The sequence below is a fragment of the Molossus molossus genome, unplaced genomic scaffold (assembly GCF_014108415.1).
Source record: "Molossus molossus isolate mMolMol1 unplaced genomic scaffold, mMolMol1.p scaffold_m16_p_17, whole genome shotgun sequence".
Taxonomy (NCBI): Eukaryota; Metazoa; Chordata; class Mammalia; order Chiroptera; family Molossidae; genus Molossus; species Molossus molossus.
In genome coordinates, this window is record NW_023425352.1 from 35,479,901 (window position 1) to 35,504,486 (window position 24,586).

Sequence of the window (24,586 nt, forward strand, 5' to 3'; positions counted from 1 at the left end):
CGCGTGGTGTTCTCACGGAGTGATTGGGAAAGGGGGACGAGGGAGGGGGTCTCAGGGGAGGAAGGGCAGCTCTAATTGGTTTCTCAATGAAAGATAATCACCTAGTCCCGGGAGAGGCTGGGGATTAGCACTCTGCCTCTCCTCTCCATCGCGTTTAGACTTCTCATCCTTCCCTCCGTGCGTTTAGTCCATTCAGCAGAAGTGGGTCGAAGGAAGCGGCTCCGGCGGCGTTAGGGGCAGCGCTGTGCTGCGCTCGGACTCCGCGCCCCATCCACCCGCTCACTCTGCGCTCGCCTCCCGGCTGGCTGTCGCCTCAGCCACTGCCACCGCTGGAGAAAAAGTTTTGTGGAGGGGCCCAGGGAAAACATGAGCGAGCTGGAGGAAGACTTTGCCAAGATTCTCATGCTCAAGGAGGAGAGGATCAAAGAGCTGGAGAAGCGGCTGTCAGAGAAGGAGGAAGAAATTCAGGAGCTGAAGAGGAAGCTCCACAAATGCCAGTCTGTGCTGCCGGTGCCCTCCACCCACATTGGCCCCCGGACCACCCGGGCGCAGGGGATCTCGGCGGAGCCTCAGACCTACAGGTCCTTCCACGACCTCCGACAGGCATTCCGGAAGTTCACCAAATCCGAAAGGTAGGCGCCGGGGCGCAGCGGGCCAGAGCAGAGGCCACCGCTCGGGTGGGTGGCCCAAATGCCGTCCGGGGCAGAGGCTCGGGGGCTGGGGGCCGCAGCAGCAGCGGGGACTGGTCAGCGCAGGGCTGCTCTCCTGCCTACGGAGTGGGGGTGGCCCGCGGCCCGGGAATGGGAAGTGTTTATTTTTATTTCTGCCCATCACGTGCTGTGCTTGTCTCTGCCGGGCTGGGAAAGTCGAGCTCCTCCGGGAGACGCGCCCCAGTGGCGTGGGGGTGGGGAGAAGGACCACGGAAAGTTTTTTCGCGCCAGCGAACTTGGTCACTCAGCACCCGCTGCAGCCATGCTGCCTTTCCTTTGCGCACCCCAGTGGGGGCACCCACCCTGGGACAGAACCCTGCCCATCCTGGGGCCTGGAGAGTTTCCCCCAGGAGAGCTGAGACCCAGGCCATGGGGCGTGCTCAGTGGGGCTGCTGGAGCCTCCTGGGGAGGGGTGACGGAAGGCTGGACAGGGTTGGGTTCAATTTAGGGACTGAACTTGCCCAGAGCCCAAGCCCGGAGGGGGAGGGCGCAAGGGCAGGGGAAGAGGAGGCAGAGCAGGGACTCTTCAGGGATCGGCCTCAGGGATGGGGGTGGGGAACAGGGGTGTTATTCACAGGGTCATTTTCCAGGCAGCTGTGATGTCAGCAAGACACTGCAAAGAAACCCGACTTTCTGGATGTTGGTTTGCTTTGTGTACCTTCCAGAAGTGCCACACCTTGGTCTGGCTGGCCTAGGTGTGGAGGCCGCTGGGCGACCTTGCACCTGAAACGGGTTTGGGTTAGGGTTAGCCCTGTGCCAGGGTGGATAATGCCCCTTTCCAGTTTGTCTTCCTTTTGACTCTCTCCCTGGAAAGGATAGTTTGAAGAAGGAGGGGCAGCTACTTCTCCGGTGCCTCCAGGCTCCTTCGCTCCCTCCTGTGGGGAGCTTTAGGAGCCAAATACTGCCAGTTCAAAGTTATGTGTCGCCTGTTCCTGGTGTGCAGAGGAGGCCAGGCGATTTGGGCCACAAGTAGGAAGCTTTTGCACTCCACTAGCCGCCTTCACCGGAGAAGGCTGATCGATTGGCTGCAGCATTAAAGCACCTCTGGACATTAGGGAGAGGAAGTGCAGACTCCAAAGCCCATTACTGGCTTTTAGTCTCTGGAAGTGCATGGCCCAAAGTGCATTTTGCAGGATATTGAATATTCCATTAGGCGTGCCTTCTTGCCCGCCTACCTCTTCCCCCTTCCCCCTTCCCCCTTCCCCCTTCTTAGATCACTTGGTGTCTGGGTTTGGGGCTCAGGGGACCCCTAAATTAGCCCCTGCCCCTTAACTCTCTGACTTTGAAGCAAGCACTTCTAAAGAGCTTGTCCTCTTGTCAGATCTCCATCCAATCCAGGACTCTCAATGTCCCCTACTCTTCCAGTGCACCCCTTCCTTGTCTGTTTCTCTTGTGTCTCCTGTGTAGTGGTCACAATGTGGGGAGTGGTGGTGGAAAGGGGAGGCTGAGCCGCTCCATTAAGAGTCATTAGAAGAGGGCCTGGAGCTGGAAGCGGGTGCGAGAGAAACAACAGGAATCAGGCAGAAAGGATTTGCCTTAGGAACTCTTAGGAACTGTGGACAGTTCAAACGTCTGAACAAACGTCTCCGGGGACAGCTTTCGGATTTCCTGAGTGACACTCCAGTTATAAAATGACACTGTCCACATGGCACCTTTTGGTCCAGCCTGCGTTTAAGGTCCTTATCAGATGAAACAACGTTGTTCTTCCTTCCTGAGGCCAAGACTGCAAAGGAGCCGTCACTTGGCCTTGCCCTTGGTGGAGAAGCTGCTGCAGCGACTTGCCCCAGTTGGGCTGCGCATTCCGCGGCCGCTGCCCTGCCCCGCGCGCAGCAGCTGGAATCAATCTGCCCACCTCCTTAAGAAGCCACTTCATCAGCGGTCACCCGGCAGCTGCTGGCCTCCCAGGGCTGACGGGCTGGGGCTTTATCGCATTTTTGAAATTTCAGATCTCTGTGTCTGGGCTGTGCCTCTCAAAGAGCAACCAGCATCCCTGCGCAGCCCAGAGATTTCCCCAAGGTCTGGAGAGGACAGGAGAAAGCCCTCCGTGTCAGGAGAAGTCCACTCTCATTCAGAAGCTAGCTCTCAAAGAGGCACTTTAATTGTCCTTGACAAGGAATCTCTCCAGGGATGAGAGGAGGTTTTGTGTGTACTGGGAGGAAATGGCTAATCTTCATATGTACACATTGTCCGCTCCTCCTTTTTCTATCCCCTTTCTCCACTCCCCAGCATTTTCGTGTTAGGGGTGAGAACATTCATCCTAGGAGTGGATCATGCGCAGTGTCCGAAGCAAGTAGCTGGAATGCTTTTCCTACTTCCTCTCCTCACTGATTTACTCCGGGACAGAGAGTAAACTTTTTCCAACTCAGCACTTAGTTTTATACTTTCAAATGGAAGCATGGAGTGTATTTTCAGCAAGCTGACTCATTAGAGGGCAAAGAATTTTGACAGGTATAATATATGGGGATAGTAACCATTGGAATTAGGTCCTCATACTGACACTTAAAGAGACAGTACTAACTTAATTATCTTTGGTGAGACCCCTTATTTTGGCCGAGAAAGGAAATAATTTTAAAAGTGTTTCTAGGATATAACAGTTAACAGCAAACAAGATGCTTTGAAAATAAAAGCATGCTTTCTAAGTTTTAGATACTTTGATTTGGGGAGTAGATATCCATCACCTCAAGCATTCTTTGTTAAAAGCTATACTATTCTGATGGGCTTACCCAGGCTGAAAGAGACTGCTTTATTGAAAAGCTAATGTTCAGTTGCAGTTGCTATAGGATTTGAATGATAGCTATTCCATGCCACAGGTTTGTTTCAAACTTTACTAGGACACCCGTTTTTATACTAACAAGAAAAGAAACATATTTTAAAAGTATAGAAATTGAATTTGATGGGCAGCATGATAAAATATTTTTTGCCTACAATCACTGATTTAGAAAATGATTGCAATCTAAAACATTTACATATTAGGTGACAAAAATATCTTAAGCATTTATTGCTGTGGAAGGAAATGGGAGAATTCGCCGACTATTGTAATCAAGTCAGTACAATTAACCAGGTTTCCATGTGTCTACAGAGGGTAGAAGGCACAATCTCCATTAAGAATGATCTAAGTATCTAAGGAATGCTAAGCTGAAAATTATACCAGGGAAAGTGAAGGTCTGAGCTCTCAGCATAAGTATCAAGTGTACAATATGATGAGCATGTTTAAAAAGAAAACATCCGACTTATTGCAGTGCTCATATTCAGTCCCTTTAGAAATGCCTGGTAGACATCAATTGATTGTCATGGAAAAATGTAGGCTGTTTTGGGTGATGATGATGATATTTTTAAAAATTCATTTTAAATTGTTGAAAGTATTACAGATGTCCCCCTTTTTTTCCCCATTGACCCCCTCTTTCCTGCTCCCACCCCCCTCCTGCCTTCCCCAGCCTAGTATCCATGTCGATTGGTTGTGCATATTTGCATATAAGTTCTTTGGTTTATCTCTTCCCATCTTTCCCACCCCCCATCCCTCTGAGGTTTTAATTTATATATCACTTTTTGGCAACTAACTCCAAGTATTTTACATGATTGTGAACTTCTGATGTCCTGCATGCATATACTCCTCATTAAGAATTACCTAATAATCATAACTCTTTCCCTTAGTTTTTTATACATGCCTAAATTCCTTATGTTGGTTGTCCACTTAGCACATGGTTGTTGTTTTAAAATCAGCTTATGCAAAAGCTGGAATCAATATTAATGTTGCAGGAATAATAGATTGTATTCCAAAGCCATTTGAGCTATTCTTGTCACAAATCCCTTGCTTCTTGATGATGTAAATTCATTATTTGGAACTTGGACTTTCTTCTACTGGGATGTGGATGCTTTGGGACGATGCCCCAGAAAACTCACTGCCTTTTGCATTTCTGATTTGATTCGGGTCTGGTTATCCTGCAGACAAAATAAAAGGATTTGGCCTACTTTTGATATAAGTAACTTCAATGAAATGAGTGGGTACCAGCTGAATTCTGGGCCCAGCTCATTAATTGTTCATAGAGAAAAGACACAATGCTTTAAAATAGCAATGACAACAATAATTAAGATAGTTAATCTTAGCAATGTTAGCACAATGCTAAGCTCTTTACCTACAGTAGCGCGTCGTTTCTCACAGAAGTCCTAAATGACATACTCTTTGCACAAGAGGAATCTGAGGCTTGAAGAAGTTGTCACTTGTCTAAGATCTAACAGCTAGCAAATGCTGTAAGTTTCAAACCCAAATCTTACAGTTTTTAGAGGCCAAGTTCCAAACTGCTACACTGCATAGCCTTGGAACGGGGCCAGTTCCATCTTAATAACCAGTGAATCCTTTTCATAGGAAGACACGAACCTGCCCCAAGTTAAAATAGGATTAAAAGAACAGTCATAGAGCCAGTACTATACTGACTTCGCGAACAAGTGATCAATGGACTGTTGTGTCCAGCGCATACCTTGAGTGTGCTGTGCCAGGCCAGAATTTCCTCAGGCTGTCCTGCTCTTGGGATTGTCATCTACCAGTCTTTCCTCCTAACCCAACTTCTCTAGCTCAGTGTCATGTCACAGGCAAGGCCGATGAATAGTACAGTTGTGAAAATGATCTTGGTGGCCTCTTTTGAGTACCATTCACTGTACCCTTTGCTTTTTGCCTTGTTGATCCCTCATGCTGATCCCTTTTCTCCTACCGATCCTACGATGAAAAGGAATGTATTACTGACAGTATATCAACATGTTAGCCAAGTTATCCTTTCTCGATTAATATACAGTGATATTTTAACAGAAGCACCTGGGAGAGGACCTTCATTTTGTACACTCAGGTGGATAATATTTCTGACAAGAGTTTAAGGGGAGGCAGGCTGAGGAGGAGATGGGAGGATTTCTAGGTAGGATGACTTATTGAAAGCCTTGTGTCTCGCCACATGTAATCTGAAGGTGACACATTCTGAGCATAAGCACGTCACACTGCTCAGTGGAAGCTGTCTGGGAGGTGGGGAGTACCCTGCTTTTAGTGATGACAGAACTGAGCAAGTAATTACTGAAGTGCTTTTTCAAGGATCTCAGAAATGGGAAGAGTGTTTAAGTTTCCTAAATTTGCATCAGTTCCAGAGTTGGTGAATTGATGTCTTCAATTTATCAATCATGTATTTAGACTTACTACTTAAGACATAGACACTTTGTTTGGGGGTATGTTCAGGTTCCAGAATCATGTACATTTTTTAAAAAATGAATTTTTAGGACACCAGCGGTTCTGATTCTATTTGAATCATTGATTGACAGTTTAGGTTGATCATTTATATTTAATCACGTTCTCATTAGAAATTTGACTGCCCCGCACGAAACTATTTCTAACAGCCCCGAGAAAACAAAAGACGTCATATCTTTGCCCTCTTCCCTGCTGAAACGCCTCTCACCATACTGTGTAGGAGATGCCGAAGTGCATTGAAGCCTTTTCTGTTGATAAGATTTTCAGGTGATTTCATAGTTACTGAGTATGAATAATTATTTTCATTTGCCATTGAGAATTTGCTTATCAGAGTTCAGGACCCTATGTTATCTAGGATTCTTGTAGCTCTTGGAAATTACTGTGAGCTCTGAGATAAACCAGGGAGAGCATATCCTGTTTCACAAAAGTGAAAGCTCAGAAGTTTGGGGATTGTCAAAAGAAATACTGACCTTGAGTCTAGCTCTGCTGGTGTGCTCTGCTGTGGGGTTCAAGAAGAGAGGCTCTACCTATAAGTAGGTGCTTATCTGTATGAGTAATGTGTATACATATAGATGTATATATGTACATATATGTATACAAATATATATACACACACACACACAAAAATTGCTACTTTATTCACTTTATGTTTTTACACATCTTACAGTCATTACTATTCTAAAACTCCTCCAGGCTGGCCCAAATCAATTTCTTTTTATTTTTTATTTATTTATTTTTTTCATCCTCACCCGAGGACATTTTTCCATTTTTTGTACAGATAGAGTGGGAGGGAGAGGAAGAGAGAGAGAGAGAAACATCGACGTGAAAGGGACACATCGAGTGGCTGCCACCCGCACGACCAACCAGGGCCGGGGACAAACTGCAACCGAGGTACATGCCCTTAGCGGGAACCGAACCCGGGTCTCTCCGGACCGCAGGCTGATGCTCTAACCGGTGAGCCAAACCGGCCAGGGCCCAAATTAATTTCTTATACAAAGAGGGATTTCCTTCTTGGGCTGTTATGATAACATAGATCCGGCATCTTGCAGTCTGTCAAGTGCTTATGCTTGGTGTTGGGCACACGGCCCAGTTGTGGCTCTCAGAGCAGGGTCCTGGCGCCACAGCCAACCTCTGCTGCTCCTTGTTGAAGTACCACCTTCTGTTTGTACCCAGTGATGCTTTTTCACCTCCTTTCTCTGTTGTTGGATGTGCCTAAGTTGTGAGTCTCTCTAAGTTGTGGGTCCCTGTGTTCCTCTGTTCTGACTTGACATTTGCTATTCCTGCCCAGTCCGTTTCTCTGGCAAACATCGTATCACAGCAAACAGAGAACAGAGTTCTTGCTGAAGATATTATTCTCACGTTTCAGAGTCTTTCATATCTTTAGATGTTTCCGATATGATACAATTTAAATGTCCCAAAGTTTTAAAACTAATTACTTCTTGTGTTCATATGGAAAATATGCAATGGTTTAAAATATTTGCCCAGTGAAAAACGGGTATTTCCAGAAGTATATCTTGAAGTAGATTTATTTCACTATATAAAGTCGGATAGTAGAATTAATCTCCTTATATTATTTATTGTTGTTCTTAAACAATAAATTCCTTTTTTTTTCACCTTACTCTGCACTACTCAGTAAACATTGGCAGATCTCAGATTTATGTTGCTTTTATTTTAAACAGTTTTGTATTGTTTCTTACATGGCAATATAGTAAAAACTCATACTATCTTAGAAAATAATGTGGTTTTAAATTCGATCATCATAACGTTTAGACTGACTGGAACGTTTAAAAATACTTTCTGGCCCTGGCCGGTTTGGCTCAGCAGTTAGAGCATCGGCCTGCAGAATGAAGGGTCACAGGTTCAATACCCAGTCAAAGGCGTGTACCTGGGTTGCAAGTTCATGATACCGGCCCTGGTTGTTGGGGATCTCTTGGTAGGCAACCGATCGATGTATCTCTCTCACATGGATGTTTCTCTCTCTTTCTCTTCCTTACTGTTTCCCTTCCATTCTATCTAAAAAACCTAATGGAAAAATATGCTCGGGTGAGGATGAACCAAAAAAAAAAAAAACAACTTTCTGTAATTTGTCTTGTCCAGTGTGCTGGTTGCCTGTTTAACATTTTTTAAGTGCATATTGATTTGACATATTCTTGGAAAATTAGTCCTAAGTCGTTAATATGGTGATACTGGGAGCTGATTTAGATTGATTTTGTTACGTGTATGAGCACATTGATAGCCCTTTGCTGTACAAGGTGATAACATAAATGTGCTGATTCTATAAGTGTTTATTAAGGAAAATCCAATAAAGCATTTGCTATAATTACCTTATTAGGACTTAGTTTGAAGTTTTTACTTGTGACCAAGATTATACAACTGTATTCTTAAATTATTTTCTCAGTTAGACTTGTTGCTAATTCAAACAGTCCCATTTTCTAGTTCAATTTAGAGAGTGCTTCAGAATGCATTTTAAATCCTCAGACGTGTCTTTATTGGAGCATTCTGACTTCAAATGCTGTAAAAATGCTGCTGATAAACTTTATATGAATCCTAAAAATACTTGTATGTTTGCCTCCTGCAAATATTTTTGTTCAATTGCATGATACAGTTATTGTCTAATGAGCACATCTGAAGACTCGGGTAAATGTTAATATTTTTCTTGACGCCTCCCATTGCCCTCGCGGTGTGCATAATGCTCATTTCATGCATCACAAAGTCATCAAGTAACTTAGCTACATATGCGAAAATTTCTCAAAATAGAAAGTTTTTTTTATGTCTTAGGTTGTAAACTCCTGGGTAGAAACCAGGTCTGTTTACAGTAAAAATTCCAACCAAATAAAAGCCTCGGCTTTCCAGACTTTTCGCACACGCTAATTTTCAGAGAAAAGGTAAGAGCAGCGCCTAACGAGAATGTATTAAAAACAAACAATTAAAAAAAATGAACCTTTGATAGAATAAAACCAGTTCATATTCCATTTCATCGCCTCTCAGAGAATAAGATCACTCTAAAACGTTCAATACGATATCCCACGTCTGCCCTGGCAGAGTTTCTTTGTGGCGTTGTGACACACCGTGGTCTGTCTGCGATTCGTGGTGGGTTCAACTGAACGAATAACAGTTTAAAAATCCCATTCGTGAACTTGTCGTTTCTTAGAAAATAAGATTGAGCACATTCACAGGCATCTCCCTAGGGATGGCTTTTTCCTTGCTTTCCGATTGGCTCTCTGGACTGGTAGGATTACAAATATATGGCAGGAAATGGTACATAATCCACAGACGGTCTTGTCTTTTCACAAGAGTGTGTTGCACATGGGAACATCATCCATCTCGTGAGTCACTGCAGGAAAAATGCCTGAGAACCTCTGATCTGAACTGTGGTTCTAAAAAAAATCAAACTCTTGACCCTCTGTCTCTTACAGCACGTATTATAAATAATGGTTGTTAGATGCACTACGCTCCACTCAGCACATATACTAACGAGGAACGTTTCCCAAAGTGTGATGGTCATATTATCAGTGGCACCAGGGATGCTTCTAGATGGTACACAAGTTAATTTATTTATTTATATTAGCAGGAAATCTAATATGTGTTGGAGGAAAACAGGTTACAATCACATCAAACCCATGCTGTGTGGCCATTACTGCTTAGAATAAGGCTAAGGTTTAAGAAAAAATAGTATAAAAGTACAGATGTGTGTAACAGAGATGGGTACACAGATAAGGCTGGGGAAAGATTGCTTTCAAGTCATTTTCCACCAGGAGTGCAATGCATTGTTTTCCTGCTCACTCCTACCCTGTTTTGAAAGATTCTGACTAATCGAGTTCTCTCTGTATCTCTTTGGGTGACTCCTTGGAAGACTGTCAACTTCTCCCCAGGAGAAGTAGATGAGGATGGTGTCTTCTATAAAACAAACTCTTCCTCTGATGATAAATCTGTCTGGCTGAGAGTTCATCATTTTAATATATCATCAGAAAAACATCTAATCTCCTCCCAGATGTATGAATTCCTTTGCCATGCCAGAGCAGGGCCCATAGGTGTTCAGCCGGCCAGGCACGGTGAAGGGCTGCTGGGCTGCTTGGCTCCACCCAGCCTGGGGTTGCTGGGAGCTCTGTTTTCCCAGGCTGGGTCTTGCCTCTTCCCCAGGGTTCTTCCTTAGATCCTGAGAGTCGGTGTCTATGACTCTGAAGGGTAAGAGCGTGGCATTTTGTAACCAGAAATACTTGATGGTTTTTTCTTTCTTTGTAAAAATACAATCTGGAAAAGTTGGGAAGGGAAAACCTATTATGAAATAAAAATTCATTGTCCCGTAATCTGTATTCCCTTTGCTTGAAAAAACATACTAGGTTAATCTAAACAATGAGAAATGGTTTTGTTTTTTAATTTTTTTCTTTTTATTGATTTTAGAGAGAGAGGGAGAAAGAGATGGAAACATCGATGAGAGAACATTGATTGGCCGCCTCTTGCATGCCCCACACTGGGCATAGGGCCCACAACCTGGGCATGTGCCCTGACCGGGAATTGAACCAGTGACCTCTTGGTGCACAGGTTGACGTTCAACCACTGAACCACACTGGCCAGGCAAACTATTATTATTTTTTTTTAATGTTGTTAAAAGAGTGGCTTTGTGTATAAATGAGAAACCTATAAGGAGAAAAGGGAATGATTTACAGGCAGAGGGAAAAATTAACAATCCCTTTTTTTTTTCTCAGAACATAATGAAGGATGTCTTTCTGTCTACTTAAGAAAGGGCTCTTAAGTTTTGAATATATTTTGGTACCCTCCAAAAGATAGGGAGTAAGGAGGGGTGGGGGGACCCAGGTGGAGGGTGGGAGAGAGGGCTTGGGTAAGGGCTTGGGTAAGGGAGAGGGAAAGAGATGAGATTTTAACAATTACCACAAGATGGCAGCAGGAGAATAATATTTAAACAATGTACAACTAGTAGTTTGAAATGGCCTTTGGTTGAATTTTAAAGTTTATTCTCAAACCTAACTTTTTAAAAAAGATGTTTTTATTGATGTTTTAGAGAGAGAGGGAGAGCGAGATAGAAACATCGATGTGAGAGAAAAACGTCCATCAGAGAGAGAGGAAAGGAGAGAGAGATAAACATATTGATGTGAAATAGAAACACCCCTGGGCTGCCTCCTGCACACACCCTCCTGGGGATCGAGCCCGAAACCAGGCATGTGCCCTAATCAGGAATCGAACCAGGACCTCTCCGTCCATGGGCCAAAGCTCAATCCACTGACCCACACTGGCCGGGCTCAAACAGAAGATTCTTAATATTAGGATTCAAGTATTTGGAAAGTGTATCATTGAATACGTATGGCATTTTATTTTTTCAAATAGTAGTAATCTGGGGGAATGTTTTTAAAAAGCCAAAGTGAAGTGCTCTTTAAGGAAAGAGAAAGAGCCCTGGCCAGTTTGGCCCAGCGGTTGGAGCATCAGCCCGTGGACCAGAGAGTCCTGGGTTCAGTTTCTGCTAAGGGACACATACCCCCCCCCCAAAAAAAAAAAAAAAAGAGAGAGAGAGAGAGAAAGGGTCTGGCCAGTGTGGTTCAGTGGTTGAGCATCGATCTATGCACCAAGAGATCGCCGGTCTGATACCAGGTCAGGAGGTCAGGACAGAGGCCTAGGTTGTGGGCCCGACGTCCAGTGGGGACCATGCAGGAGGCGGCCAGTTGATGTTCTCTCTCATTGATCTTGCTGTCTCTCTCTCCGTCTCACTTCCTCTCTCTCCAAAATCAAAGAAGGAAAAAAAATAAAATAAGAGAGAAAGGAATAGTGCACTTTGCATGGCGGGGTCTTTGACCGTTGATCTCAGTTAGGGGGAATCGCTAAAACCCCTATGAGAAAACCTCGGAACTCATACTTGGCTCACAGAAATAATGGAAAATTAATAGTCGTACAAAATATATGTGTGAGGACAGAGAATAATCACGGAAATGGCTTCCTACTCACTCCCCCTCCCCACATAAAAAACTAAAGGTCAATTATTATAGGAAAAAGTTAGGTCAACGATTACAAGAAACTTCTAATAGGTTGTTTGATCTCCTTGGTAATTCTGTGATGCTAGAATATAATTAAGTAATCTGAACATGGCCTGCTCTAGTTCATCCGAGGTCCTTAGAAAAATTTTTTAAATAATCTACTTATATGATTATTTACGTCTACACATTTTCAAAAGCAAAGCACAGTGTTTTATGGGATGCTGCAAATATCAGCTGCCTTTCAACAATGTTAGGGCATGAAGTGTGAGTCATATCCAACGGACCTACGTGTTTCAGCCACGATTCCCTCAGAAAGTGCCATTCAGTCTTCTTTTAAAAGGCTGTTTCATTCAGGCTATGACCCCTCTCGTGTGAAACCCCCAGGGGACTGGAAGTGAACTAGTCTTGCTGACGGCGTCGTTTGTGATTTAACACTGAAGAGAAATGTTCTTATTTTGGTCTGTCCCAGTAACCAAGGGTCACTGCCAAAAATGAAGTCGTACTGTGGGTAAAAAGAAGTCAGTTCTGAATTAATGCGATTGCTTGGCCCCTTTAATCGGTTTCGTTGCTCAGCTATTGTGTTAGATGGTGCCTAGATAAACAAGCAAGACAGGACACGGAGAAAATTTAAAACAGAGCACATTTGGACAGGAGAATTAATTGCCTTTGTAAAAAGTGTTTTGAAACTCTATGATATATTAATTGCCTTTGTAAAAAGTGTTTTGAAACTCTGTGATATATTCTTTGAAGCTGTCAGTGTATAAAAATGCTTTTGGGGGCAGCAATTTATATTTTTACTAGGTTAGGAAGAAGACATGTCATCCGGTCTGTGACTGCGAGACAAGACAAGGGTAAATCAAGTGTAGGATATGCTTTCTGTTGTCTGCAGGGCCAAATAAGAAAGGCTCTGGTTGACATGGTGAAGCAGGAGAGGAGGATAGTCCCGTTTGTTTTCTCTGATTTTTCTGGTTAGCAAGACAAACTCGTGAAGTACAGAGGCAGGGCTGGAAGCATCCTGCCTTGAAATCTTCTCGGTGTCTAGCCTTGCCATCTGGCTCCAGGGCCTCGTGAGGGATGTCCGTACCACATGAGACAGGCTGTGGACTCTTTTGGTTTCTTGATAGTAAGGAAATCACGGGAAAAGTTTTCTTTTGTGCGGCTTTGCATCCCGACTCACCGTGTGAAAATCCGGACACGCTTTTTGATACATAAGAACATACACTGCATCTCAAATGCACTGATTTTAATCTTTCCCTGGGCTGTATCCACTCCCTGGATTGTTTTCATGGCTGAAGTGATGCATGCTGGTAGTCAGACAGTAAAAAGATATGCAGAATTCAATCACCTTTTCCTCCGGATCTGCCCCACCTGTCCTCCAGTGGACAGCAAAGGTTAATCGTTTTGTATGATTACACAACCCTTCATAGAGAGAGAACTTCCCTGCCCATTTGGAGTTTGGGTTTTTTGTTTTATACTTGTAAACTGAAAGAGCATCATTCCACAATGCTCTTTAGCATTCTGCTGTTTCGTGATTAATAATAGATCCTAATATTCCTTCCAGATCTATCCATATTGCTCTTTCTGATAGCCATGCACCGGTCCCGTGGTATTTATGTACTTCAGCTTATTAGCATTGATATGATCTGTTCTTTGTAAATATAAACAATGCTGCAACTAACATTCTTGTACATATTTTCTCATGGGTTTTATTTATATATGAAATAAATTCCCAAAATTGCGAGAGATGGGTCAAAGTGTTTGTTGCTCATTCTCTGTGTGGCTTTTTTAGTTGATGGGATTATGCAAGCACATTCTATGTGAGATAAATGACGTCTAGCTTTTTCTATTAAAAACAAAAGTATCCTGGTGTGATCGACAAAGTTAGTTTTCTATATTAAAGACAGAATTTTAAAAAAATCAAACGTAACTAGAGTACCAACATGTGGAAAATTCTTATTTCTTTTTTATACTTGAGTTGCTTTCATGAGAACACTTTTTCAAGCTATGTTTCCATGCCCTTTTGTTTTTCATGTTTAGAAAGTCCATATTGTGCTTTTGGCTTGATTATATTTTCTTTTCTTTTTTTTTAACGTCAAATAAAACTCTTGAATCCAGAAATGTGATTTTTGGAAGTAAGGGTAAAACTGTTTGTATAGAATGCTCTTAAGTAACGAAAGTTTTTCTTTAAGAATCACAATAATCTTTTTTCTTTTATCAAAATGCATTTTTGATACTTTAAGGATTCTGAGGAACTTGCTCCCACTTGGAAAAATACCAAATTCCAAGTCTCTCAGTTACATTTTTTACAAAAGACTAGTGGGAAGATTTGGACATATATGGTATTGGAACCACTCAGTGAAGCTTTCTTTTTATAGGATGGTAACCAATAGTAGAGTTTTCTTTCCTTTTTTTTTTTTTTTGTGGACCATTGTGATGGTATTGAACTAGATTTACTGAAAGGTAACTTTACAAACATTTATTGGGATCAGAATTCAGTTATATTAAAGGGAATCAACCATCAAGTTGAAGCCAGGGAAACTGTTTTTGGAGGGTAGAATGAAGAATCTCAGAAATTTTAGCCTCGTTTTATAGAAAATGTGTCGTGATAACTAAAACAAGAGTCTTCAGTGGCACAGACCTGTGGTTGAGCTCTGGCTCCTCCTGGCTATGTGAGTTTAGACAAATTAGTCCATCTCTTTGAGCTTTAATTTCCATGTCTATACAATAGGAATAATGATGATTCCTACCATGAGGCTTTGGATACAGGGCAATATATATATTTTTTATTCTAATGTCTAGTTCACTCACTGCTGAAGTTCAAAATAGATTCAAGAGGGACTAGAATGTCAAGTAAGAGACATGGGATTGTCACTAACAAGCTTCATGTCAGTGGTAAATCACAATTGCTCTGAACCTCTAGATTTTTTAAAAAAATATTTTTTCTTTATTGATTTTAGAGAGAGAGGAAGGGAGAGAGAGAGAAATAGAAACATCAATGAGAGAGAACATCAATTGGCCGCCTCCCTCATGCCCCCACTGGGGATCAGGCCCCCAACCTGGACATGTGCCCTGACCAGGAATCGAACCAGCGACCTCTTGGTGCATGGGTCCATGCTCAACCACTGAGCCATACCGGCCGGGCGAACCTTGAGATTTTTGTTTGATTCCTTGTCATTAATGTTTTGTTACTCAAAAGAGATGAATAAGGATATCTCCAAAAATCCTTCCTGGGTATAAGGTTTCATAATTTGTTAATACCAGATTGTTATACACTTGCTAACACTTTCACTGATTGACTGCTTTTTTTCTTTGCAGGTACATAGATCAGACACTCTTTTATTTATTTATTTATTGAATTTATTGGTGCAACACTGATTAACAAAAGCACACAGGTTTCAAGTATACAACTCAATAACACATCATCTGCACACTGCATCTTGCCCTCACCACCCAAAGTTAGTCTCTTCCCACCGCTGTTTACCCCGCTTTGCCCTTTCCCCCTCCCCGGCCACCCTTTCCCGCCGGCAGTTGCCGTACTGTGGTCTGCCTGTTGTTTTTGGTTGTTGTTTTGCTCAACCCCTTCACCTTTTTCACCAGGCCCCCCAGACACCCTCCGCTCTGACAGCTGCTCTCTGTATCTATGAGCCTGTTTCTATTTTATTTGCTAGTATATTTTGTTCATTGAGTCCACATATAAATGAAATCATATGGTATTTCTCTTTCTCTGACTGGCTTGTTTCACTTAGCATAATACCCTCCAGATCCATCCATGTTGTCTCAAATGGTAAAATTTCCATTTTTTTTTTTAACTGATATAATATTTTTGAAAACTATTTTACTTTAAGATTTCCTTCTTTTTTATGGCTATGTAATGTTCCATTGTGTAAACATACCACAGCTTTTTATCCACTCATCTGCTGCTGGGCAGACGGGCCACTTCCAAGTCTTGGTCATTGTAAATAACGCTGCGATGACCATCGGGTGTATATATTCCTCCGAATCAGCGTTTCGTTTTCCTTCAGATATATTCCCAGAAGTGGAATTGCTGGGCCATAGGCAGTTCCATTTTTAATCGTAACTTGGAACAATGGGACATATGGAAATGAGATGGTTAGATGCAATTTTCATGATTTTTTTAAAAACATGAAATGTGCACTCTGATTGTGCAGAGCAAAGGACACAGAATGTGCTGTTACCTGGCTAGCACCCCAACCAACTCCGGAAGGCCAACTGTGTAAGTTAGAAGAGCTGTTTTGTAAAGGCCCTGTGAGCTGCGCCCAGGGCACAGCAGTAGGGCAGGAGGATTCAGCAGACCAGCATGTCAAGCCCGGGAGACACGCTGGGGGCCCGGGAGCCACCGAGAACGGAGGTGCTGCAAAGCTGGAGCAGCTCCAGGGCCAGCGGTTACGGGCAGTTGTCATATTGCATCAGGCCGGAAGCCTTCTTTTCCCAGAGTTTTCTGTTCCCATTCTCATTGTCTGTTTAGTGTTCAGTCCTCCGAAATGACGAGGCCACACTTCACATACCTAATGGAGCTGTGGGTCTAGAGATTTGGGGGCAGGCTTTTTTTAGTTGTTCTAACAGTGCAAGAGACTTCAGTTTACAAGCCTGAAGGCTGGAGGGGAAAGTACTTTCACTGAACTTTGTCTGTCTGTCTCCCCAAGTCAACATCAAGCTTATACATTTGTGTATTCTCAGTGCCCGTTTGCAGTTTAGAGACTGGTTTGACTGTATTTGAGCTTTTTAAATGGACAAATACTATTACAGACTTTATTTCTCCCAAGGCAGTTTGACATGTCAGTCCATCAGCTAAGAAGTGAGAAGACATACGAAGTATTTGGGAGATTCCTAGCCAGGTTCTGCTCTTACGAGCCTGCCACTACCATGTAAAAAGACATCCAAAGCATCAGCCTCTTCAGTCGTTACAAATCTCATAAGGTTGTTGGGGTTAAATGAGCTCACGCATATAACATTTAGCATAGTGCCTCATATAGCTCTTTAATACATGTTAACTCTCATTGTTTTGATCTACTGATTCTGACTTCATTCACCAAGTTTATAATACATACTGTTCTCATATTTCTAACTCCATACTTGGTTCTAATTCTGTTCATTGAAGTAGCTCTGACCCTATTTTCGGAGTCATTTCCTGAATCACAGATGACACGCTGACATTGGCCATATTTAGGACGTATTTTCCAGTCCTTATTTTTCATCCATGGCGAGTCTCAGTTTTCTTTCTACAGATTTCACAGCCCCTCCCTCACCACCCCATCATGTCAGAAACGTCCACTCTTGTCCTGGATTGACTGTGAGGCCCCCTCTGCAGCTCCCTGCTCTCTGAGCTGCAGAAACCCAGGGCTTCTCGAACGAAGTTGTATATGGGTCGCCTAAGGAATCTTATTCATTGTAGATTCTGAATCAACAGGTCTGGGGAGGGGCCTGAGACTCTGTATTTCTGATGAGCTCTCAGTGCTGCTGCTGCTGCTGCTGCTGCTGTTGCTGCTGCTGCTGTTGCTGCTGCTGCTGCTGCTGCTGCTGCTACTGCTGCTACTGGTCTTCAGATGCTTAAATAGCCAGGGATTAACCAATGATTTTCTCTGGTTCCTTCCTTCTTTTTTTCTTTTTTGCCATTCAACTTCTCTATGTATATAAAGTACAATCAGACACACTCATGCAAGCCAGTGTGTTAATGATATATTCACATAGATTACATGATAAGCTCATTACCTAGGAAAGCCTAGAGGAACATTCTGGTGTTCGTTTCCATTCTAGACAAGTACCCACGGCTGTGTATTGACGTGGCCAATAGCAGAGGCTGTGCTTGGGTTCAATGTCTCTCATATTTTAGTCATGTTGCTTAACCTCTTTGAACTTCGGTTTCCTGCCTGTAGAACAGGAATAAAAAGACCCACCTAAAACTGACTGATACTACGCAAAAGATCTGGCATAAGCATAAATGAAATGATAGCCATTGCTTTTGTCGTGTTTATACTAGTGTTCTGCAGAAAAAGTGAAGTGTGTCCCAAATGGCAAATGTGATCCAGAAAGAACTTTAGTTCAGTGACAACGGGAAAGTAAGAAATGCTAGTTCAGCATTGGTAAGAGTGTACTCTGTGCAAGGCACTTATTTGCATTCCCCATGTGCTCTTCTCAGCAATCCCGTGTTTTCTCATGGTGCCCCCAGGGAGGACCTGCTCCAGGTGCTCTACATAGATGAGGAGACTCCGTGCAAACACATGAAGGGACTTACTCAGAGGCCGGCTGGCCCAGGGCTGTCTGGTTGTAGGGACCTAACTGTGTTTTCAGTGATAATCGCAGCAGGTGCATAGGGACAAATATGAAGAAACTGGCTAAGGGGCAGGCCCTTAGATCATTGAAATGCTCAGTGCTTCTTAAACAGCCGGGTAGCTCTGTTGTTTAGAACATTGGCCCGACATGCCAAGGTTGCAGGTTCCATCCTCGGTCAGGCACATATAAGAATCAACCAGTGAGTGCACAAGTTAGTGGAACAACAAGTTGATCTCGATGTCTCTCTCTCTCTCCTCCCTCTCCCTCCCTCTCTCCCGACCCCGAACAAATAAGTAAAAACAAAAAACAAAAGCAATCCAAAAACAACTGCAGTGCATGTAAACATTCTCCTCGGGACTATGTTTTACAATGAAGATTCCTAGGCTCCAGCCCCAAAAATTCAGACTTATTGGATTTTGGAAAATACAGCACCAGGAAATTTGCCAGGCCATCCTGGACAAACATCTCTGTAGACATGTCCTTCAGGAGGGTGATCAAGTGTATTCATTTCCCAGGGTTGCTGTGACAAATGACCACAACCGGCCTGGCTCAAACAACAGACATTTCTTTCCTCCCGGTTCTGGAGACTGGACGTTTGAATTCAAGGTGTCGGCAGCGCATGCTCTCTCTGGAGACTCTAGGGAAGGATCCTTCTTTGCCTCTTCCTAGCTTCTGGTGGTGCCTGAAATCTTTCATAGGTACCGCACTGCAGTCTCTGCCTCCGTTCACATGGCTCTCTTCCCTAAGTGTGCGTCTGCGACCACACGTCCCTCTTCTGAGGAACAGTCACTGAATTTAGGTCTACCCTCGCCCAGGATGACCTCATCTTGATTACATCTGCAAAGGCTCTATTTCCAAATAAGGTCACGATCACAGGTTCCACATTGACATAAGTGGGGGGTGGGTAGTGTTCAACTCAGTACACCGTACCATCTGTGTTTCTAAAAAATATTTCAAACCAAAGATATAAAGCTATGACTTCTGCAGTCTGCTGAACCTTCTGGAAAGAGGTTTTAGATGAAGTGAGGGGTGGAGGACATATCTAGGTAATGATATAATTTTTTTAAAAATTGAGACTTCCACCTGCTGTTTCCAGCTGCCACCCCCACACCTTTTTAGAATTTATCAAATGACAAGGGGTTTATTGATAGTTCTTTGTCTCAAATGAAAGTAGTAGACCCTTGTGGTGCCACAAAATGTCACAGATCTTTGGTGGTTTATGTTCTCTTGTTTTTGTGGTATGAGTTTCATAAAGATTTACAGGGAAGCAAAATTGAGCTTAAAATGAGAGACAGCTAGTGATTTTCATTTCTGAAGACTGTAGTTTTCTTATCTGTAATTAGGGTGAAAGAAACTTTTATGCTGTAATTTCAACACTTTACTTCCCTGTAATTTTGGTAAATTGTTTCTTTAGGGCTACAAGAAACAAGTGGAGTGAACATCAAATAGGCGTATGACAATACAGACAATTTTTGTCTGGCACCTTTATCCAGACCATGTCAAAATATAGACTAATTTAGAAAAGCTCAAAATGTTTCAATCAAGTAAAATTATACATTTTAAAACTGCATGGTTATATTTAGAAATAGACCAATTTTAAGTTGACATTCTGTTATATATTTAAAAGTAGAATTTAAATAGTTCTCTCATTTGTATCCCAAGATAAGGTGTACAACCTATACTTTGTAACCTAAGTAGAGAATTTTTGTTACTGTATTCTAGAATAGACATTGTATTCTTTTCCCTAAGAATTCAAACAGTCTTTTTAACATTTAAAAAAGGCTCAAGGGAGAGTATGATTTAGAGAAATAGTCTTATTGTTGATTTGGTTCTATATAAAATAAATTACATAATAAAGGAAGTCCATTTATTTGAAATTTAAAATTTATCAAATGATAAGGTGTTTATTGATAGTTCTTTGGCTGAGTTTAAAGTAGTAGACCCTTATGGTTTTATGAAGTATCACAGATCTTTGGTGGTTTATGTTCTCTTGTTTTTGTGGTATAAGTTTTATAAAGATTTACAGAGAAGCAAAATTGAGCTTAAAACAAGAGACAGCTATATGGTATATTTCTATTTGAACATATTTAATTCTCATACACTCCTCATCAGAGATGCTTCAAATACTCCAGATTTCTGGAGTTGGTTTTGGGCTTCTTGAAGCTAATAGACTATTAAGTGTTGTGTTGTTCAGTATGGATTCTTTGAAGCTTTTGGAGGGAAAAATCTTTCAAAACACTCACGCCATCCAGACAGCAGCATCCATTCTCCATTGTCTTTGAGATCGTTGGCTTCCTGTTCATCGGTCATCAGATTTTTTAAAAGAACATTTGTCTTCTCATTGCTGGAAGAGATTTTAGGGGTAATTCACATGGCCATTTCATTTCCTAGAAACTTGACTGGAAATATGGAAATGCCTCCAGTAGGGGGCAGAGCAGTCCGTGAAGGGTGGCTCCATTGGGAAAGGTGATTGGCCCGGGTCTGGTGGAAAGTGTCCAGAGCCATCTTTCGTATTAAGTTGTGTAAACGTAGTTTAAAAGGTAGTTGTGGAATTCCAAAGAGAAAATGCAGAAAAGTGAATTTTACTACCTAACATTAGTCATCAACTGTGCAGTAAGCATCTTTATTAATTATTTGGGTCAAGATATTGATGGCATCTTACTCAAACTTGCAGAAGGCAACGTGCTGTAAGGGTTGATAATGATACTGAAATGCAGAATCACGTTCCCAAGAGGCTGTGATGGGCATGAGCAATAAATTACAATCCGTGTACACCCAATGCTCTCCCGTCGTATCAAATATTTCCTAACAGTCTCTGACTATCCTGAAATGGAAATCATAGATAATGTAACCTATCTGCACACCTATGTCTATGTGTTTATGTACATAGTATCCTAACAACAATATAAACAAAAAAAAGAGAAAAGAACGTATAATCAAATAATATGTGTTTTTTTTTTTTATTCTCACCCGAGGACATTTTTCCATTTACTGTTCAGATAGAGTGGGAAGGAGAGAGAGGAAGAGAGAGAGAGAGAGAGAGAGAGAAACATCGATGTGAAAGGGACACATCGAGTGGCTGCCACTCGCATTACCAACCAGGGCCGGGGACAAATTGCAACCTAGGTACACGCCCTAAGCAGAAATCAAACCTGGGTTTCTCTGGACCGCAGGCCAATGCTCTAACCACTGAGCAAAACCAGCCAGGGCATAATATGTGGTCTAAATAAGCAAATGCGTGGGTTGTCTAAGTTGGAGATGACCACAAGAAAAGGACCACACAGTAGGTTGGACTGAAGATGTCAAGTGCTTGACCCTTCTCCTAGAATCATTTTATATAAAAAAATGGACATAGCCCTGGCCGGTTTGGCTCAGCTGTTGGAGCATCGGCCTGCGGACTAGAGAGTCCTGGGTTTGGTTCCCACTAGGGGCATATACCAAAAAAAAAAAAAAAATGGACATGTACATGGGTGTGTTGGTGATTCCAATGCCTCTAGTGGTGTTTCTGTCCAGTACCCAATGTTCCAAATTGGTGAACAAGTCTGTAATGTTTCTTACAAAAGAAAGTATCTACTTCCTTAATCAAAGAACTTATATTCATATATGCATTGCCCATGGGCACAGACAATAGGGTGGTGAAGGCATCCTATGTTCCTTCATATAGAGCAGGGTGGGAACCAGGTGCCAGGGGTTCATGGGGGGAAAAAAAGAGGGAACATCCGATAAACAATGTAATTTAAGAGTACACAAAGATAAACATTTTTTATATGTAAATCAGTGTAGGTTGTAGGCTTAGAGAATGATGCACACTCTTTTCCGCTGCATGAATGGCCAGTGGGGGATTTGAAAGCTGCGTGGGTTGTAGAGGAATTCTCCACGGTGTGGTAGTCGGTGAATTGCAGGACCTCATCTCCAATGAGCATCCTGAAAATTTCCAAAGTTCCAAGAGGGGGCAGTACTGCTCCCACTGACCATCACTGGGCTAAAAGTGTTTCTTACTTTGGAACTATTGGGTCAGATTATTCTTTGTCTTGTAGGGGGGTGTGGCAAGAGGTTCTGTCCCATGCATTGGAGGATGTTTAGCAGCTTCTGGGCTTCTACTCGATGCCAACAGCACCCTCTTCACTACCATTTAGAACAACTGAAAATGTCTTCAGACACTGCCTATTGTCTCCTGGGGGACATGTTCACCCACAACTGAGACCGCTAATTAAACAAAAGATGTTTAATAAAGAACTGATGTAAAAAAATTCCCCTGGAAGCAACCATGAAACAAATCTCAGAATTGGAAGTGACCCCACGGAGGCATTAGTGAAAAGACTCAAGGTTTGCCTGTACGAATTCTGCGAGTCAACCAGGAGATGTGGTTCGGGTGCAAAAATACATGAACGTACTTTAAATTTTGTATTTTATTTATCTTTATCCTGTTTTATCCAATAAAGGACTTGCGGCCACTTGAGGAAAAGTGCAGAATCACTAAAAGAAGACGTGCTATTTTCGCCTTGCTCTGAACTATTAATTCACACCAGCAGCAGTGTGCTCCATCCTGGGTATTTTCACAGGGCTGACTATTTGCATATTGGAACAAAGTTATTTGTGTAGTTTATGAATTCTTCATGGTCCCAGCAGGCGGTATGAAGACAAATGATCACAAGTGACCAAGTGATGGGGTGGCTCTTTCCAGCTCAGGGTAGGGAGGGTCTCTCTAATGGAGCTTCCCGATGGTTCAGACTACGTTACTTTGGGGGAGACCACAGTGGTGATGTTCAAGGAGAGATTTGTGGACGACCGGCCTTGAAAAAAGTAGAATCATTTTTAAGGTTGCAAATTCCTCTGAGTGATATATGTGTAATTATTCGTTCTGTACTTGTGTCCCTCTCACAACCACTGCACGAAGTAGTCATTCCCTCTGTAATTGAACACTTCCACTACCAGACAGTTCAACACCTCCCTTCCAAACCATCCATTCCAACCACGCATGCGTGCATGGTCAGTGACCACCAATCTTCAGAATTAAAGCATGCATTTTAAAACCTATGTAAAGACCGTTAATTAATTTATTCACTCAGTAAGTAGTCATTTATTGACTACTTATATTGGTGCCAGTCATATTCTGGGCCCCAAGGGTACAGTGGTCTCAGACAGGTAGCCTCTGATCTAGTAATAAAGGCAAACTGTACATTATGGAACAAATAAAACAAATAAAGAAATAAAAAAGTAAAATTTCAAATTGTGATGAATGCTAAGAAGGTAATAAAGGTGCCAGAGCAGGAAATAAAACGCAGAAGGAGTTTATTTTAGATGGGGCAGTCAAAGATGACAACTCTTAGGAGGTGGCATTTAAACTATGCCATAAAGGACAAGAACAGTGTCCTAAGAATGGGGAGAGCCTTTTGTAAAGAAGCATGGACGTGTGTAAAGGACCGACGTGGGGAAGACACTGGCGTGTTTGAGGCCGGGACGAAGGGCCATGTAGCTGGAATTCGGTGGGTGACCGGGACTGTGGTGGGCAAAGACTTCCAGAAATACAGAGTTTAATTCACGGAGGGAGGCAGTAAGCTAGAGATAAGAATGTGGACCAAGGAGCCAAAGATCCTGGGTTCAAGTGACATCACTTAATTTTTTCATGATGTTCTATCTGGAAACATGGGTTAGTGACAGTATGCGCCTCCTAGAGGTCTGTGAGAATGAAGTGAGCTCCTGTGTGGGAAATGCTCCGAAGGGTGCCTGCCGTCAGAGATGTCACTGCTGTTGCTGCTCCTACTACCACCACGCGCCTTGTGAACCACGGTAAGGAATTAGGATTTTATTCTAAGAAGGTAAAACCATCGAAGGGTTTGTCCGTTGGGACCCTTTTGTAATATAAAACTTGTAAACAAGGACCAATGATGTTAAACTAATAAGAAAACAGCTGTTATGTTAAAGTTTCAAATGTACCATCCACCACAAAATAGGTTCAGGTATCAAAAGGCAGCCTCTGCTTCGGTCAGGGTTGTTCCTTCCAGTGGTTCTCCACCTTCCTGATGCCGCGACCCTTGGATACAGTTCCTCCTGTTGTGGGGACCCCCAGCCATAAAATGATTTTTGTTGCTACTTCATAACTGTAATTTTGCTACTGTTATATGTGTTTTCTGATGGTCTTAGGCGACCCCTGTGAAAGGGTCGTTTGACCCCCAAAGGGGTCGCGACCCACAGGTTGAGAACCGCTGCTTTACATTATCTGAGTCATTTGACAATAAGGTAGAGAGGCTACTAGACAACTGAGCAGTGTTTATTTTAAACTGAGCTAATGGCTGTAACATGTTTTCTAGGTTAGAAAAAACAAAACAAAACAGCCTTAAAAATATACAGGAAGGGATACTTGAACAATAATAAAA

General features: G+C 42.6%; 1 protein-coding gene across 1 annotated transcript in view; it reads left to right on the forward strand.

Moving 5' to 3' along the window:
• Positions 1-345: 345 nt before the first annotated feature.
• PRKG1 (protein kinase cGMP-dependent 1) overlaps positions 346-24,586 on the forward strand; it is a 1,169,747-nt gene continuing 1,145,506 nt past the window's right edge. The window contains exon 1 of the mRNA XM_036265967.1: positions 346-632. Within this exon, the coding sequence (XP_036121860.1) occupies positions 367-632 (266 nt within the window). The 5' untranslated portion in view covers positions 346-366. The remainder of the gene's footprint in view (positions 633-24,586) is intronic.